At 60.6% G+C, this 14,983-nt stretch overlaps 3 protein-coding genes across 3 annotated transcripts; 1 reads left to right on the forward strand and 2 right to left on the reverse strand.

The window, feature by feature from the left end:
• Positions 1 to 399: 399 nt before the first annotated feature.
• Positions 400 to 1,871, reverse strand: BXZ73DRAFT_72831 (uncharacterized protein; the record flags this gene model as incomplete). The annotated part of the gene is made up of 3 exons (XM_048021800.1): positions 400 to 1,013; positions 1,084 to 1,308; positions 1,373 to 1,871. The coding sequence occupies 3 exons, from the start codon at positions 1,869 to 1,871 to the stop codon at positions 400 to 402; spliced, it is 1,338 nt and encodes a 445-aa protein (XP_047883667.1).
• An 822-nt stretch (positions 1,872 to 2,693) lies between these two features.
• BXZ73DRAFT_86175 (uncharacterized protein) lies at positions 2,694 to 7,433 on the forward strand (the record flags this gene model as incomplete). Its single annotated transcript, XM_048024105.1, has 15 exons — positions 2,694 to 2,743; positions 2,800 to 2,946; positions 3,007 to 3,865; positions 3,893 to 3,940; positions 3,965 to 4,185; positions 4,207 to 4,298; positions 4,329 to 4,390; positions 4,448 to 4,594; positions 4,648 to 5,779; positions 5,828 to 6,134; positions 6,170 to 6,324; positions 6,376 to 6,587; positions 6,638 to 7,021; positions 7,087 to 7,290; positions 7,347 to 7,433. The coding sequence occupies 15 exons, from the start codon at positions 2,694 to 2,696 to the stop codon at positions 7,431 to 7,433; spliced, it is 4,107 nt and encodes a 1,368-aa protein (XP_047883668.1).
• A 2,730-nt stretch (positions 7,434 to 10,163) lies between these two features.
• Positions 10,164 to 12,859, reverse strand: BXZ73DRAFT_72833 (glycoside hydrolase; the record flags this gene model as incomplete). Its single annotated transcript, XM_048021801.1, has 8 exons — positions 10,164 to 10,688; positions 10,741 to 11,212; positions 11,263 to 11,550; positions 11,611 to 11,729; positions 11,782 to 11,908; positions 11,965 to 11,969; positions 12,028 to 12,061; positions 12,120 to 12,859. 8 exons carry the CDS (start codon positions 12,857 to 12,859, stop codon positions 10,164 to 10,166), a joined length of 2,310 nt encoding a protein of 769 aa, XP_047883669.1.
• Positions 12,860 to 14,983: the final 2,124 nt, after the last annotated feature.

Raw genomic sequence — 14,983 nt, forward strand, 5'->3', positions numbered from 1 at the left:
CGCTGCCCGTAAAAGGAGCGGCAGGCAAAGGCCAGCAACACTTGGGTATAATACTAGTACAACGAGATGATGATAGCAAAATGGACAGCATAGCGATGTATTGTACAGCCGTACAGATTCTTCCGTTGCAACCCTACGTAAGTACCAACGACTCCGAAAAGCAAGTGTGCGACATGCGAAGTCCCGCAGAGAAACACAAAAGAGGAAGAGAGAGGAGAGTACGAAACGACGCGACACGCCTTCCGCACCTCCTACGCCGGCGCGCCCACGAACATCATAAACCCCTCCCGTCCGCGTCCGGCTCAAGACCGCGAAAGCAGAATCGGTCGCCGAGATAATCCACCCTCCGCACCCCGTCCTCCCGGTCTCCGCCACCCCACCGCGCCCTTCCCTTCACCCTCAGCCAGTACGCCCTCCCGACGGCCGCACGGCGCGCGGGCCCCATCTCCGCCCACTCGTCGGGGTGCAGGCGCTGGGCGAAGTTCTGCTGGAGGGCCTCGAGCACGTCGCGCACGCGCACGGGCAGGCGGGCGTCCCCGGGGAGGACCGTGACCGGCCAGGGAAAGGCGGGGGCGCGGGGTCGTCGGCGAGCGCGGTGATGCGCAGGCGGGGGACGCCGGGGAACGTCGCGGGCTGCGCGCCGTTCGGGCCGTCGCACCAGAAGGCGTCCGCGGCGCGCGGCCGCTCGCCCTCCGCTTCCTCCCTCGGGTCGTCGTACGGGCTCGCGAGGGGCGCGCCGAAGAGGACGCCGTCGAGCGCGCCGCGGAGGTCGAAGTGGAGCGGGGGCGGGCCCGCGCGGGGGTGCAGGAGGAACGGGTTGAGCTGGAGCGCGCCCGGGGCCGCGTCGAAGCTCTGCCGGGGCGTCGGCCAGAGCGCGGGGCGCGGCGGGAGGGCGGGGTGCGCGACGCGCGCGACCCAGCGCTCGGGGTGCGGGGAGCCGTCCGCGTCGCGCAGGCTGGCGAGCATCGCGTCCACTTGTGGCGGGCTGAGCGAGCGAGCGTGGCGCGGGGGCGCTGTGCGGAGTGCGTTCGTTGAGGACGCGCGGGATGTGGAAGAGGCTAGGGGAAGAGACGGGGGACGTACTGGCGTTGTGGACGACCATGTTCCACGGCGGGCCGAGCAGCGGGCGCGCCCAGACACCGTACGCGCGCCACTGTGTGGGGGTGATCTCTGGGAGAGGCTCGGGCGCGGGCGCGGGCTCTTCGACTTCGTGCGCGCGGTCGCGGTGTGCAGCGCTGCCCCAACTTTCAGCGACGCTGTCGCGCCCGCCTGTGTCACCACTGGTCGCGCTGGTCCGTTTGCGTTTCCCTGTAGACGGTCGTGCGCGCGCACGTGAGGATTACGATCGAGGCGCGCGGCGGTGAATACCTACTGCGAGTTAAGAGCGCGATGAACCATGACTTCGACCGCTCCTCCTGCTTTTCGCGCTCGATGGACCCGGTTTGTGTGCGCGATGTTGTCGATGCCGCTGTCGAAGCGCTCCGCCGGGTGTGGGGTATATCATTGCCGAGCGTATGTCTCTGTGCTTGCGGGTGGTGGGGGCCCGTGTGCCTTTCTTCCTGCTCTGGATAGTCTCCGTCATACGCACGCGCACTCCTTGCAGACCGTGCCGGTATGGTCGTAGTCGTCGGGAACGTCCTGGTGTTGGTGGCGCGAGACTCCTCCGCCACAATAGGTGCTGCGGCAGGGCTCGATGGCCTAGGCAGCACCTGCGCGTGCAGCTCTGGAGATGGTACCCACCCTCGGCGGAGGTCGACGGTGTGGCGCATGTTCGTCGCGTTCGAGGGCCAATGCGCCTCCGGGCGGTCGACCTCTTTGCCCTTGCGCGAGCGGTGGCGAGTGGCGGGGGGTGCGTACGTATACGTCGACATGGACGTGGGCGATCGCGGGTGGTCACCGTGTGGCTCGAATTGTGGGCGAGGGGGAATCGAGAACGTATAGCGTGCGGGTGGCGGGTGACGGATGGTGGGTGGCGGGTGCTTGGGCGCGGAGCGGGTCTGCGCACTTGGGCTCCGTCGGTCGAGATCTCCGGGTCGAGCGGGGGTCGAGTGGGGATGGTCGACACCGCGGGCTTGAGAGGGAGCAGAGGCAAGGGAGGGCGGGGAGAACGAGGGAGAGGACGAGGCGGGGGGGCCTCGCGGGCGAGGCGTGCACGCGCACAGCCGGGGGTGTAGACGGAGGGTGCGATCTATCGCAGCATCTGCCTCGCGGTGGGCTCGTGAGCGCGTGAGCAGGCGCGGCTGGTGGGAACGCACCTGGGGAGACGCTTGGGCTCCTTCCACAAATGGAGGCAATCCAGAGTCGGTAAAAATAAGAAGAGGGCTCTGCATGCACTATAATTCATTTAAACTACATTTTGTGTCTATGAGAGGTGATTCACGAGTATGGTCGCAGAAGACATGTTCGTGGATGAACTACGACGCTTGCCATAAACAGAAAAGCACACATTCGGCTATTGCCGGTGTGTATGTGCTCACGGGCAGCCGACTCTCTTTCTCTCTTCATCCCCCCTCCTCTCCCCTGTGTAAGCCTACAGCCGACCATTCTCTTTGACTACGCTGTCGCGACCCACCGTCACTTTCTTGCGCGGTTTCCACGTCTCTGTCGCGCGCCACCTCGACCTCTCCCCTTCAGCCACACACGCGACTCAGCCCTGACCACCCTTCGCTCTCGGCCCAGCCGTTCCCCGAACGATGGCACAGCGTGCGGAAGCTCTTGTGGAGGAACGTGTGATGCATCTACAGTGAGTGCCATGTGTTCCTGCTAATTCGGTCGTTTCCCATGCGCTCCCCGTCCCAGAGAAATACGGCGGCGGCGGAATGAACTGTTGTCCGAAATGTTCCACCTCATCCAGAAACGCGATAACCTAGGGTCCGTCATCGCGGTGGAGGATGAGGACAACGTTGCGCTCAAACTGTTCCTGGAGCGGTTTGACATGGAGAAACAGTGAGTGCTCCGTCCAGCCACATCCCTCATAGCTCTGACCACCCACTGGGCGCGTGCCAGCCCGGATTCCGGCCTCATCTTGAACCTCTTGGAAGATGAGGTCGCCATACCGGACACGCCCCCAGAATACTCCCCCGTCGTGCCTATGCACGTTCTCGACCCGGACCCGGAGCTCGTCCCGGAGCTAACGCCAGAGCTGGGTCCTTCCTTGCCGGAGCCCGCGCAAGAGATCAAGGCGGACGATGAAGACGAGCCCGAGCTGGTACCGGTGCCAACACCGGAGCTGGGGCTAGAGCTATCTTCACAACCTGGACCGCCGGCAGCTGCCTTGGAACCAGAGGCGGAGGCAGAGGCAGAGGCGGAAGCCGCTGTCAATGTCATACTGGACTCGCCTATGTCCGACCCACCCACGTCGCCACGCGCGGAGGCCCAAGAAGAGGAAGAAGAAGAAGAAGAGCGCGAGGATGAAGTGGTGACAGTTCAGGCTCCAGAGCCCCTGCAGGAGAACTCCGCCATGGACATGGACATCGATGAATCAAGCACCGTCGCCGCGACACCAGTTCTCCCAAGTGAGTCGGCCATTGGGGATGTCTCCATGGCGTCACAGCATCCCACACAAGAGCCGCAAATCATACCGAAGTCGCCGGGACTCATCGTCGTCGAGCCTATCGCCGAGGTCACTCGGCCTGTGAAGTCCCATACTCCCGCCAAGACACCTACACCTTCCCCTTCCCCACACTTTGCTGCCCTCGCACCTCCTGAAGACTCCCCCACGCTCTCCTCCCCGTCTCCTCCCACGGACCTTGATATTTCGTTCGTACCGAAGTCGCCGTTATCCCCACCCCAGCGGCCCGATGAAGTACCGAAAGAGTCTAACGATGTCAAGCCCGAGTCTCTGGGGGAAGATACTGTTATGGAAGTCGAGGAACCTACAGCGAACGGGCAGCAATCAGAGGCGTTGGCTACTTCAAGATCTGAAGCAAACGGGGCGCCAGTCATATCCATCTCTCCCGCTCAGCTTTCCGGCTCGCACGGTGGACAACAGTCAATGAATATCTTGGCGCCTTCACAACTCCAAACTTACCTCATATTTGGTGGCGAGGATCAGCGTCACCCGGCCTACACCATACCACTACCCCGACCCCAGCCAATGGAGGACTACTCAATTGCGGATGGGCAAAGTGCCACGGACTTCGTGCAGAACCCGGTACGGCATCCTACTTTTGGGCCCGAACCTCCGTATCCTCTTCCGCCAGCGAGCCTATTGCCTATGGAGTTCACGCGCAAGAGGTCGTCGAAAAAGAAGAAAGACAAGGAGAAGGAGTCGAAGAAGGAGGAGTGGCAGCCTATGAGTCTCAATAGATGGGCTGCTACCCTGAAAGCGAATCCACTGCATCCCAAGCTGTCACGGTCGTCAAAGTGTCTGAGCACGCGCGATTGGTCGGTAAGGGACCGGTTGCAACGGTTCCACGTTCTGAATCGCTGATTCAACATTGTGCAGGTCGGCATCACGGAGCTGCGCTACATGCGCGCGTTCGAACGTATCGAGAAGCTCAAGGACGGCGCGTGGAGCTTCAGGCAGCCAAAGAAGCAGCGCGGGGTTGGCTCGTCCGTGAAGACGCATTGGGACTACCTCATCGACGAGATGGTGAGGCGGCATGACACCCGCATTCTTGAGAGGGCGCTGATCATTTCTTGCAGAGGTGGATGCGGACAGATTTTCGCGAGGAGCGACGATGGAAGCTTGCGTTGGCGTACACCCTTTCTCGAGCGGTGGTGGAGTGGCATGAAGCTGGATCTCTGGAAGAGCGCGTAAACCGCGGAATCGTCGTACGCTGGACTCCGCCGCCTCCAGAAGACGCCGAAATGGCTGACGGTGAAGGAGATCGGCCAGACGGTCCGTTCCGTGAGTCGCAAGAGGCCGATGAGAATGGTGCAGATTCAAGGGAGACCGCTACTCCTCTCGACGGCTACGCCACGGACGATGAGAGCGACGAGGAACAAGACAAGGAGACGCAAGAGGCCGCAGACGGCCTGACTCCTGGAGGCGCGCTTCAAGATGCTCTCGAACAACTCGAACAAGATCAGGCCACGGTCAATCAGCCAAACGCCACCGGAGTCTCTCTCAGGCCCAAAGTCGAAGAAATCGAAGACCTCACTGCACTTGGGGAAACTCCTGCCGCACGAGCCGAGAATGCAATGAACGTCGACGTCAAGAAGGACATTACTGAGCAATCTGGAGTTCCGGATGTCGACGCCTCTAAGACCGATCCATTGGAGGCACATCCAGGCCTAAAATCGACTTCTAAGGATCCTGTTCTCGGCGCTGCTGGCAAAGAGGTCTCGGACAAGAAGTCTACGAAGAGCAAAGCGAATCAATACGCACCTCTCCGCGAAGCTATCATATACTCGGATTTCGACAAGCTCTTCATCGACCCCGACGACCTTGACATCATCAAGGGGATGTCCGAACTCACCACCACCGAGGACCCCTTTGCCCCTTCGTCTGGCGGTCCACCGGTCCCTCACGACCTCGCCACCATTTTCCCCGATCTTGTGCCGTTCACGATGCTTGACGTCGCCCCTCCTCCTGTTCACGAGGTTAGGAAGAAGGGGGACAAGAAAAGCGACAAGGACGATCCAAACAAGCGTCATGACGAGACCACGTACTTCAAAGTCACATCAGCAAGCAAGTTCATGCATATCAAACCCGCTTTACTTGGTACCTTGCAGCCCGCGAAGCACTACGAAGACGGGCACTGGGATCGTATAGAGGATACTCCGGTCTTCCTCGACATCGATGTTGTTCATCCACGCGAAGAGCATCTTTGTGGTAAGGGGTTCGTTTTAATAGGTGAATCTCTGGCTGAAATCTCTTCAGCACTCTTCGAAACGTCTACCCCGAGACCCCATATCATTCCCCAACCCACTCCCCTCAGAGATCCCCGGAAGCGCAATGCCGACCACGGCGAAGGTACCGTGTGGACCCCTGCCGAGGACATTCTGCTCAAGCAAGCTGTGGACCGTTACCCAACCAATTGGGCACTCGCGGCAGACGCTTTCAACTCTTCCCGTGTCACCATCTCCACCGACAAACGTACAACATGGGAATGCGCAGAACGCTGGACTCAACTTGCGAAGGAGACCAGGGCCAGTTCGTCTCGGGGCGACGGGGCGGACGAGGGCGCGTCCGCCTCTGCCGCCCGGCGTACATGGCCACAAGAGGGCACAAGCGGTCGCTCACGCAAACGTCTGGGCTCGCTACCGCGGGTAGCTCCTCAGCTACAGGTGAGCCGCGCAAGCGTCGCAGACATGCGTCGATGCACGACGCTGTGCGCAAGTCGACGAAGAAGCGGGAGGCGTTGCAGAAGAGCTCTGGTAAGACGCTGTGCTGGATCTACGTAGAAATTCCTCCTGACCTTTGTTCAGCTGCGCCACGCGTCAAGCCTGCCGCGGTGCATGACACACACGGCCAGTTCACGAAGCTGCCGCGCCTGACGCCGGCGGAGCTTAGTCGAATGAAAGCCGAAAAGGAGGCAAGAGACCAGCAGGACCTAGCATTGCGACAACGACCTAATATGAATCGACAGCAACTCGTGCGGGAGCAGCAGCAGCGCGCGCAAGGGTTACCTCCTAACGCAGTACGTCTACATAAATTTGTACGTGTCCTCTCGAGCTTATCGTTCAGCAGCATCCACCGCAAAACCCGCAAACTCCGATGCATCCCCAAGCGAACGGTGTTGCTCGTGCTGCCCCCGGTCAGTCTCCGATGGTGCCCTCCATTCGGAGCCAGGTCGGGATCTCCCAGCAGCAACAGCAGCAGCGGATCGCTGCGGCCCTGGCCAGCGCCAACACGCGGATGTCGCCACCTCAGCTCTCCGCCCAACAGCTGCAGGTGGCGCACATGCGAGCGATGGCGGCGGCACAGGGCCAGGCGCAGCAGCAGCAGCAGCAAGTCCCCGGCCAGCCATCGCAGCAGGCGCAGGTTTCAGCGCAGCCCCAGATGCCGGCGCAGATGCCCCCGCCGTCGAACGCGTCGGCGGCGCTCACGGCGGCGGCGCCCGCGCTCAGCTCGGTGCACCTCTCACCGCCGTTCGCGGCGCGACAGGCAAGCTCGTCCCCGGGGTGCCGGCGCATCAGTCGCCGCCGCTGCCGGTTGCGAGCCCGCCGAACGTGCAGCGGCCGCCATCGGTCCCGGGCCAGCCTGTGCAGGGCGCGCCTGTGAACCCGATGGTGCATGCGAACATGACGCCGTTCTATCCGCACAACATGCACGTTCGCGGCGCGCCGGCGATGCAGGCGATGCAGGGGCTGCATTCGGTAGAACAGATCCAGGCTTTTTTGGTAAGTGATGACTGTCCGCTCGTTTTGTCGGCAGCCGAGATTGAGAGGGCGTGCAGCGTCTTCAACAACAGCAACAGCAATACGCCGCCCACGCTCAACAGCAGCAGCAAACCGGGCCCAATGGCAGCTTCCCTCACGCATGATGGTCGCTGTGTACGCAATGGTTGTATAGCTTTGGTTGACGTTCGTGTTATTTTTTGTATTGTGCTGTCCTGCTGTCTACGCTCTCGCGCTGTACTCGTATTACTCGTACTACTAGTCTCATGAAGGCGACTCTACGACTAGTGTCCACATCTTACGGGTATTGATGACAGGCCATGAGATCAATCGCCTCGAGTCAAGGTTTCGCGAATCAACAAAGGATCGTCCAGGCCTGGGACGCTTATACCATAGTGAAGTTGGTAGGAGGAGCAGCTGTATTTGGCCAAGCCTGGTGCTGCCTACGGCGTCGAGCGCCGCGGACTTCGCCCTACGCCTCAGACGCCCACAAGCAAATGACGCACCCAGTCCACCGGCCCGTCCCCGCCGCGTTCACTCGGCCGCAGGGCGGCGGGGCCCCACAACCAAGCCTGCCATCTCCCCCCATCTCCACCGCTCAGCACTTCCCCAAGCAGCACCTCCGATGAGCTCAGGAAAGACCGCCGAGGCGAGTGAAGCGTGCACCCCTCATCCAAGCCGTGATCAGGAGAATCCAACTCACCCCCTTAACCCGGCGCCTAAATAGCTCGATTTGGTAGTCTTAGTAATGCAGGTGTTCTTTCGATGGAATCTAACGCCCGAAATGGGCCGAGTACGGAGGAGTGTAGCGAAGAGGTGCGTGATTTGAGGAGGAGGAGTAGTTTACGGGAGCGATAGGCCGTTCTCGCGAGGTGGGCCACAGCGCTAGCGCCCTCGCGCACCACCGCGCGACGGGCAGCGCGAGTCCGAGCGCACCGCCGCGAGCACCGCGCGCGCGCGGCGATATACGTGCACTACGGATCTAAACTCCTCGCGCACGACGGGGTGCACGCAGAGACATCGCCACGACTGCGCGGCGCCCACGGTGGTGCGCTCAGACTCGTGCTGCCCGTCGCGCGGTGGTGCGCGAGGGCGCTAGCGCTGTGGCCCGCTCCAAGACGCTCCTGCGCGAGAACGGCCTATTGATATTGGAACAGTTGTACTTGCGGGGCGGCATGGGATACACAAATAACTCGGTGGGTTTCGGTCAGCCATAAGTAGGTAGCTATCTGCGTGTGAGGCGCAGAAAGACTCACGTCAGCAGCGGGAGGCATGGCTGCTGGTTCCTGGGCCCATGGGCGTGCGGGTCTGTATGGCGTTGCTACACTCCGCGGGAGTGACAGAATCCTGCAAGTACTGTCACACAATGTGAAAAAGCGAGTATAATATGGGACACTGACTCGTTCATCGGACAGTCGGGACATGCTGTGAACTCGTGCGCGGCACATATGAATAAAACGAGGGACAGACAGAAAATTCACTTCTGGATGTACAACCAGTGGCAACAATTGAAAAAAAAAAATCCTCCAGGATTCGAACCATGAGACCACCACAATTCTTGCGCTGACCACAGCATCATAGACAGCAAGACTACATCGCCATATAACCCAGGGCATTTTAAATACAATATGTAGACAATGCGCACGTAAAGAAGCGTCCCACAATGACATGGAAGCTGCCGCCGCCGCCGCCACATCGTGCGCCCCATCTTCCTTGCGCCTTTTCCTTTCGGTTGCGTTAAGGGGGTGAGTTGGAATTTCCGTGATCAGTCGGCTGACCGCAGGCTGCCGCGCCCGCCCCCGTGCACAGGACTCCGCCTGGAAGCCCAGGGAGCAGGCCGCCGAGGCCCAGTACGCGCGCGCCAAGGTACGCACCGTCCACTAGTACTGGTCTGCCCGCGGGCCTCGCGCGCAGCCGCCGTTTCAACTTTCCGGGGCTCCCCGGCTAAGTGCGCACGCAGGAACAGGACCAGCTCCGCGCGCTGCGCGCTGCCCAGACGGAAGGCGCCGCGCCCGCGCAGGCGGACCCCGCCGCGGCGGTGGACCGCGACTTCGAGGGCGGGTTCGGCGGGCAGGAGGACCTCGAGGACCGGTACGCGACCACGTCGGGGGAGCACTGAGCGCGTGCGTCCGGTCCCGGCGGGCGCGATCGCAATGTACAGTACTAGTAGTGCAGCAGCCCAGACTCCAGTTTCCGCTCGCGATGCAATTGTGATCGACTGCAGGAGGGCTCGCCCAGCGGCGTGTGTGTCGCGACGCTTTTCTCGCAGCAATATTTATTGCTGGCGGAAGACCCACTGCGCACGGTCTGCCTATAGGGTATGTATAGTCTTGACGAATGAGTCCTAGGTACAAGGCCACAGGCCCACCTTCTCAGCACTCATCATCGGATATCCGGTCCAATGCATTCCGTCTAAACGGACGGACACAACACAGTCGCACGAGTCCAAGAAGTCCGTCAATATCGACACTACCTAGTACGAGAGAGGAATCGAGGATCATGGCCGAAGGAATAAGGTATGAATGTATGTATGCGTGAGGGGCGCCGGCAAAGCTTGCCCGAGGGTCGTTATCGGAATGAAGGAGGGAGGGAGGGTCCGCGTACGGAGGGAAGCGAGCGATACACACCCTGCGCACGCAAATCGTATACTACATGCCACCGTGTGAAGGAACGGGGGTGAAAGGGCAGCATGAACTAGTACGGTACTACTAACAAGTCGGTCAATGTCCTAGGGAGCACGGTGCCGGGCGCGCAAGCGTTCGGCTGTCGTCATGTGTGGTGCGGTAAGTACTTACAGTCGGACAGTCTGAGTCAAAGCCCGGAAAGAGGGACGAGTACGGCCCAGTGCGCGAGACACAACAAGCGGTGGCGTGCGTTCACCGGCGGGGCATCGGCGGGGGTGTCGGCGCCGCGGCGCGAGGCACGAAGTCTTCACGGCGCTGCACAGGCGGGCAGGTGACCATGGTGGCCGAAGGGCCAATCCAGGGGTCGAGGAAGCCACAGCTCGCGACGGGCACGAAGAGAAATGCGGTATCCGAGGGGTTGTTCCAGCCGTTGCCGGTGGACGCGGAGATCGTAGAGCTGCCGCTCGTGAACGCGGGCGGAGGGAGGGTGATGATCGTACCCGTCTGGGTATACTGCGGCAGGGTAGCGAGGTCAGGCTCGTTGGTGAGCGACGCAGGGGGCCACGTAAAGGTGTCAAGGAACGTCTGCGGGACCTGGCCTGAGCCGTCGGTGATCGTGCCGGCGAAAGGTGCGGTGTCATCGCAGACACCCTCGGCAGCACGGGGATCGGTGGGCATCCAGCCTTCCTGGAGACCGAGCTGGTAGGACCAGGCGGGCGATGGGGGACGGCCAGTAACAGTGGAGTTACCGATCTTCCATGTCCAGAAGAACCAGTTCTATGGCAAATCAGGTGAGCAAGGTTGATGGCCCATAGCTCTGAGTACGTACCTGAAGGGCAGACATGCTCTGGAGGGCCCAGAGCTTCATCGAGTCCTTCCACTGCTGATCCCATTGGGTGTAATCGAGATAGGTCTCACAGCTGCCAACAGCCTTGAAGGACGGGTCCGGAGTGAAGGAGCCATCGAAGCGAGCACCAATGTTGATGCCGTTGAGCCACTGACCGCAGTCGTTGATCGCGTTGCTGAACTCGCCAACATGGGTCATTCCGAAGGCGGACATGGACGCGTTTTGTCCGGTACCCCAGGTGCCGCAAGGGATGGTAGCGGCCGTGCGCACCGTGTAATCGTCAGCGGACTGGCTGTTGAAGCAGAGGTACTGATGAATGTCGAGCTGCACACGGTCCGCATTGGGGAGGAAGCCGGCCCAGTTGGGGAGACCCATAAAGGCATCGTGCATGACGATCCAGGGTCCGTTGCCGTTGCCCGAGGCAGTCCGAACGTTGCTGTACGCCTGGACGTAACTATGGGCGGGTCAGTTGGAATGCGTCGCAGGAAGGGAGACAGGACGGACTAGCGCGAGATGGCGTCCTTGCCGATCGTCGGGCCGAAGGGCTCGTTGGTGAGGCCGAACATGACGATGACGTCGCTGTACTCGGGCTGGGAGACGAACTCGGCGATTATGCGGATATAGTCCAGCGAGCGCTCAGCGTTGTTGATCCCCATCGGACCGTAGAGGACGTTGATGTTGCCGAGCCGTCCAGAGTGATTCCAGCCGTTCTGGGAGCCAGGGAGAGCATGGAGATCGAGGTTGATACGGAGACCGTACTTGCGTGCCCACTGAACAGCCTTGAGGAAGTACCTAAATGCAGGCAATTGTGATCAGTACTGCACTATGTGGCGATGCTGTAAGCATACATACTTCCACGACGTCTGGGCGAGGAACGGCTCGTTCTCGCGAGTCTCAATGGCCCAATATGCGATCGGGATACGGACAAAGTTGAGCCCGGCAGCGGCAATCTCGGCAAAGTCTTGCTCGGTCTGGACGAAACTAAGTCAATGAGAGAGTAAAACCAGTCACCGGAAGACGTACAATAAACGTCGCGTAGTGGTTCTCCAGGTCGCTCAGGCTGCCATCGGCCCTCATGTTGGTAGTAAGATCGAACTCGTCGAACGCCGGAGTCGAGCCGTTGATGTATTTCTCATACAGCGCGGGAACACTGAGCGCAGTGGGGTTCGTCAAGATGCGTTCGACCTCATCTGACATCAAACTCACATGAACTGTAACAGTCAATCATGAGCAAGTTGCCACAGCCGCAACATAGAAGCAGACGCGTACCGGTTCAGTGACAAGCCAGCCACCAACGTTGACTCTGTTGTGCGTCACACCGGTCAACATATGGGACGCGTTTTGAGGACGCGAAGGCATACCCTCGAATGGGATCCTCGCCAAACTTGAAGGTCTCGTTGAGCGCAGGGGTGAACGACTGGGCACGTGCGCCACTCTCGAGAGGGTTCTCGGGGTTGTAGTACCAGACACCGCCGAAACTGTTCGTGTAGGTGAACGTATCGCCGGCATCGGTCGTGACCGTACTGCCATCGCCGCCAGTGACGACGAGGTTGTTCTTGGTGGTGTCCGATTTGCCGTTGTCGGTGCTCGTGTCGTTCGCGCCGGACGTGTTGGCCGACGGAGAGCTCTTTGAGCTCTTGGGTTTGATGACCAAGAAGTAGACGACGACGCCGGCAGCGACAGCGGCGGCGAGGACGGCGAGGACGCCAATGATGATGGCCTTCTTGCGAGAGCGCTTGGCAGGGAAGGCGGTCTTCTCGTTGAGATAGGGCGAGGGACCAGTGCGTGGAGGCATGCCCACGTCCCCGGAGTCATTGTACGTGTAATAACCAGGCTTGTCGTTCAGCGCGATGGAGGAGCCATTACGATCGTGGTAGTCGCCGGTGAGGGTAGGGTTGGAAGAGGCGAAGGATTCACGGTTTCCTGGGAAGAAACGAGGTTGGGAGGACCCAGCGGCGAAAGCATCATGATGAGGCTGGAGGTGCTCTGCCTCGGGGCCATCGTAGTAGGACTCGCGGGAGTCGGTTGGCTGGCTGTACGGGTTACTGTGAACGAAGACGGGCTGGTAGGGCGTGTTGGACATGCTGTGTTGGTGCGCCATGGCGGCGAGGAGGTGGGGGGGCAAAGGAGCGACGAGAAACCAGAAAGAGAGCGTGAAAGAGGGAGCGGGCGAGAAGAGGGAGGAGCAAGGATTATTAGCGTCGGGTAAGAATGAACGGGGGCGGGAGGCCGTGACCAGATCCAAGCGAGACTCACGTAGCGGCGGGGACCAGTTTGGGTGATCGGACCGGGGGAGGGGGCCAAGAGGGGGGAGCGAGCGAGGCGGGAGAGGGCCTCGTCGGGGGAAGTGGGACGAGGGGAAAGCGAGCGCGGCTCGCGGAAGAGGGGAAGAGGAAGGAGAGAGAGAAAGAGCCAGTGGCGCCAAGCCGGAAGGGGAGACAAGAGGCGACGGGCGCGAGCGAGCGGGCGGCGGGCGCGCCTCCCTCGACCGCCCAGCCCGAGCGCCTGAGCTGCGCGGGTCACGCGCCTGCCGGCACGCCTCGGCAAGCATTTCATTTCCAGAGCTCGCCGTCCATCGCCCAGGAGACCACTTAGTCTTCCCTTCGTCCGTGTCCCACACACACTGTACGGTCTTTGCATCTCTTGGCTCAAGGCTGAAGAGCCTCCAACGATCTGGCCAAGAGGCGTCTGCGCCTCCCACTTTTTACGTGACAGGATGTCGAATCCGTCGAGTCAGGCCGCCAGGACCCCCGTCCACTGACGTCTGCGGATGGCAGGTCTGCGCAGGTCTGCGCTCGCCCCGAGCCTCCCACCGTCGTGCGATCGTGGCCGGACTTAGGTGAGGCCTGCCCGCAACCGCAGTCCAATTCGCCCTCGCCTCGCCGTTCACAGCGCCAAAGGTATCCTCAAAGGCGAATCCCAAGTACCCAACCAGGTCCGTGTCATGTTCTCCGCATGGTTGAAAAAAGAGTCGTGGCTGCCTTCGCCGGCCGATGGCCGCCGTCGGCCCCCTCGGACTGCTATTTCCAACCACCTGTCTTCTACTTGAGTGACCATCCATGATGTCACTGTTGACGCCTTTCGCCAACTTTAGATGCCGCTTTTGAACATACGTCCGACTCCCACACGTCCTCCAATGCCCGCAAACACTGCCCGCCAATCGAAGCTCACTGCGCTCCTCGAAGACAGAAGATACCGCAAGCCTCCAGCCGGCGATATCGCATCTGCTGGTTGCTGATTGATGCATCCCCCGCTGATAGCCGTCTTCAAGTGCTCGTGGCAAAAGGTGGGACGTCTCTGACCGTGTCCACACTCCACTTGCCAGTCTCTCCTCAGTGGCAGCAGTCTCTCGTCCGCCGCTGTGTCCACAGGTATGTGTCGTCTTTAACCACACCTGCTAATCTCGTCCACCTGGCTAGGTCAAGTATAGTTTAGGACATTGAGCCGTCTGTACTGGTGTCCCTCCGCTCTATACTCGTCTCTCGACTCTTCGCGACTGTCTCCGCCAAGGCCAGCCTTGATGCCGTCACTCTTCAATGGATCTCATGTGGCTCCTCATTGTGGTCCTCCGTGACGCGTGACATGAACATTTGGTCGAAATGGTACAAGATGTGGCAGTACTTAAGGCGATACAGGCCCCAGGTCCCTGCATTGCCACCTGGACGCCCGATCCTCGCATCCCACCCATCTCCTCGTGTCTCACTTAGACTATCGCTCCAGTTGCTGACCCATGCGAAGGGTTGCTCTCCTCCGAGCAGCATCATATTAATCATGACCAGATGTTCAAAGCTCGGGGCCGTCTCCATCAGCCGTCGAGCCGTGGCCTGCCGTGACTGCCATTATCCAGGCTGTTCGAGTTCACTCCCCGGACTGTGCAAGAGTGACCCAGCTAGGTTGCCTGTCTGGGTGACTTACACAGACAAACCTTCATCATTGCATCTACAGGGGTCCATGTGGACCACGTTGTATGACCCCACACCATAAGGACTTGTGCTAGCAGGCTCGGTGCTTCTGTGGCCATCACCATCCTTGAGACCAGCTAGGCTCATCTAGGCGTAAACCGTTGTAACCGCAGCGCCTCCCGCCGATGATCTCGTACAAAAGGCGAGTCTCCGCTTGACCTCTCCACCCTTTTTCTGCGCACCCCCTTCGACTGCCTTCCTTCACATTCTCGGTTTACTTTTGTCTCTCCGACCGCGCCTCTCGTTTTCGTTCAGCAGGATCC

Source organism: Epithele typhae, assembly GCF_022376455.1.
Source record: "Epithele typhae strain CBS 203.58 chromosome Unknown BXZ73scaffold_1, whole genome shotgun sequence".
Taxonomy (NCBI): Eukaryota; Fungi; Basidiomycota; class Agaricomycetes; order Polyporales; family Epitheliaceae; genus Epithele; species Epithele typhae.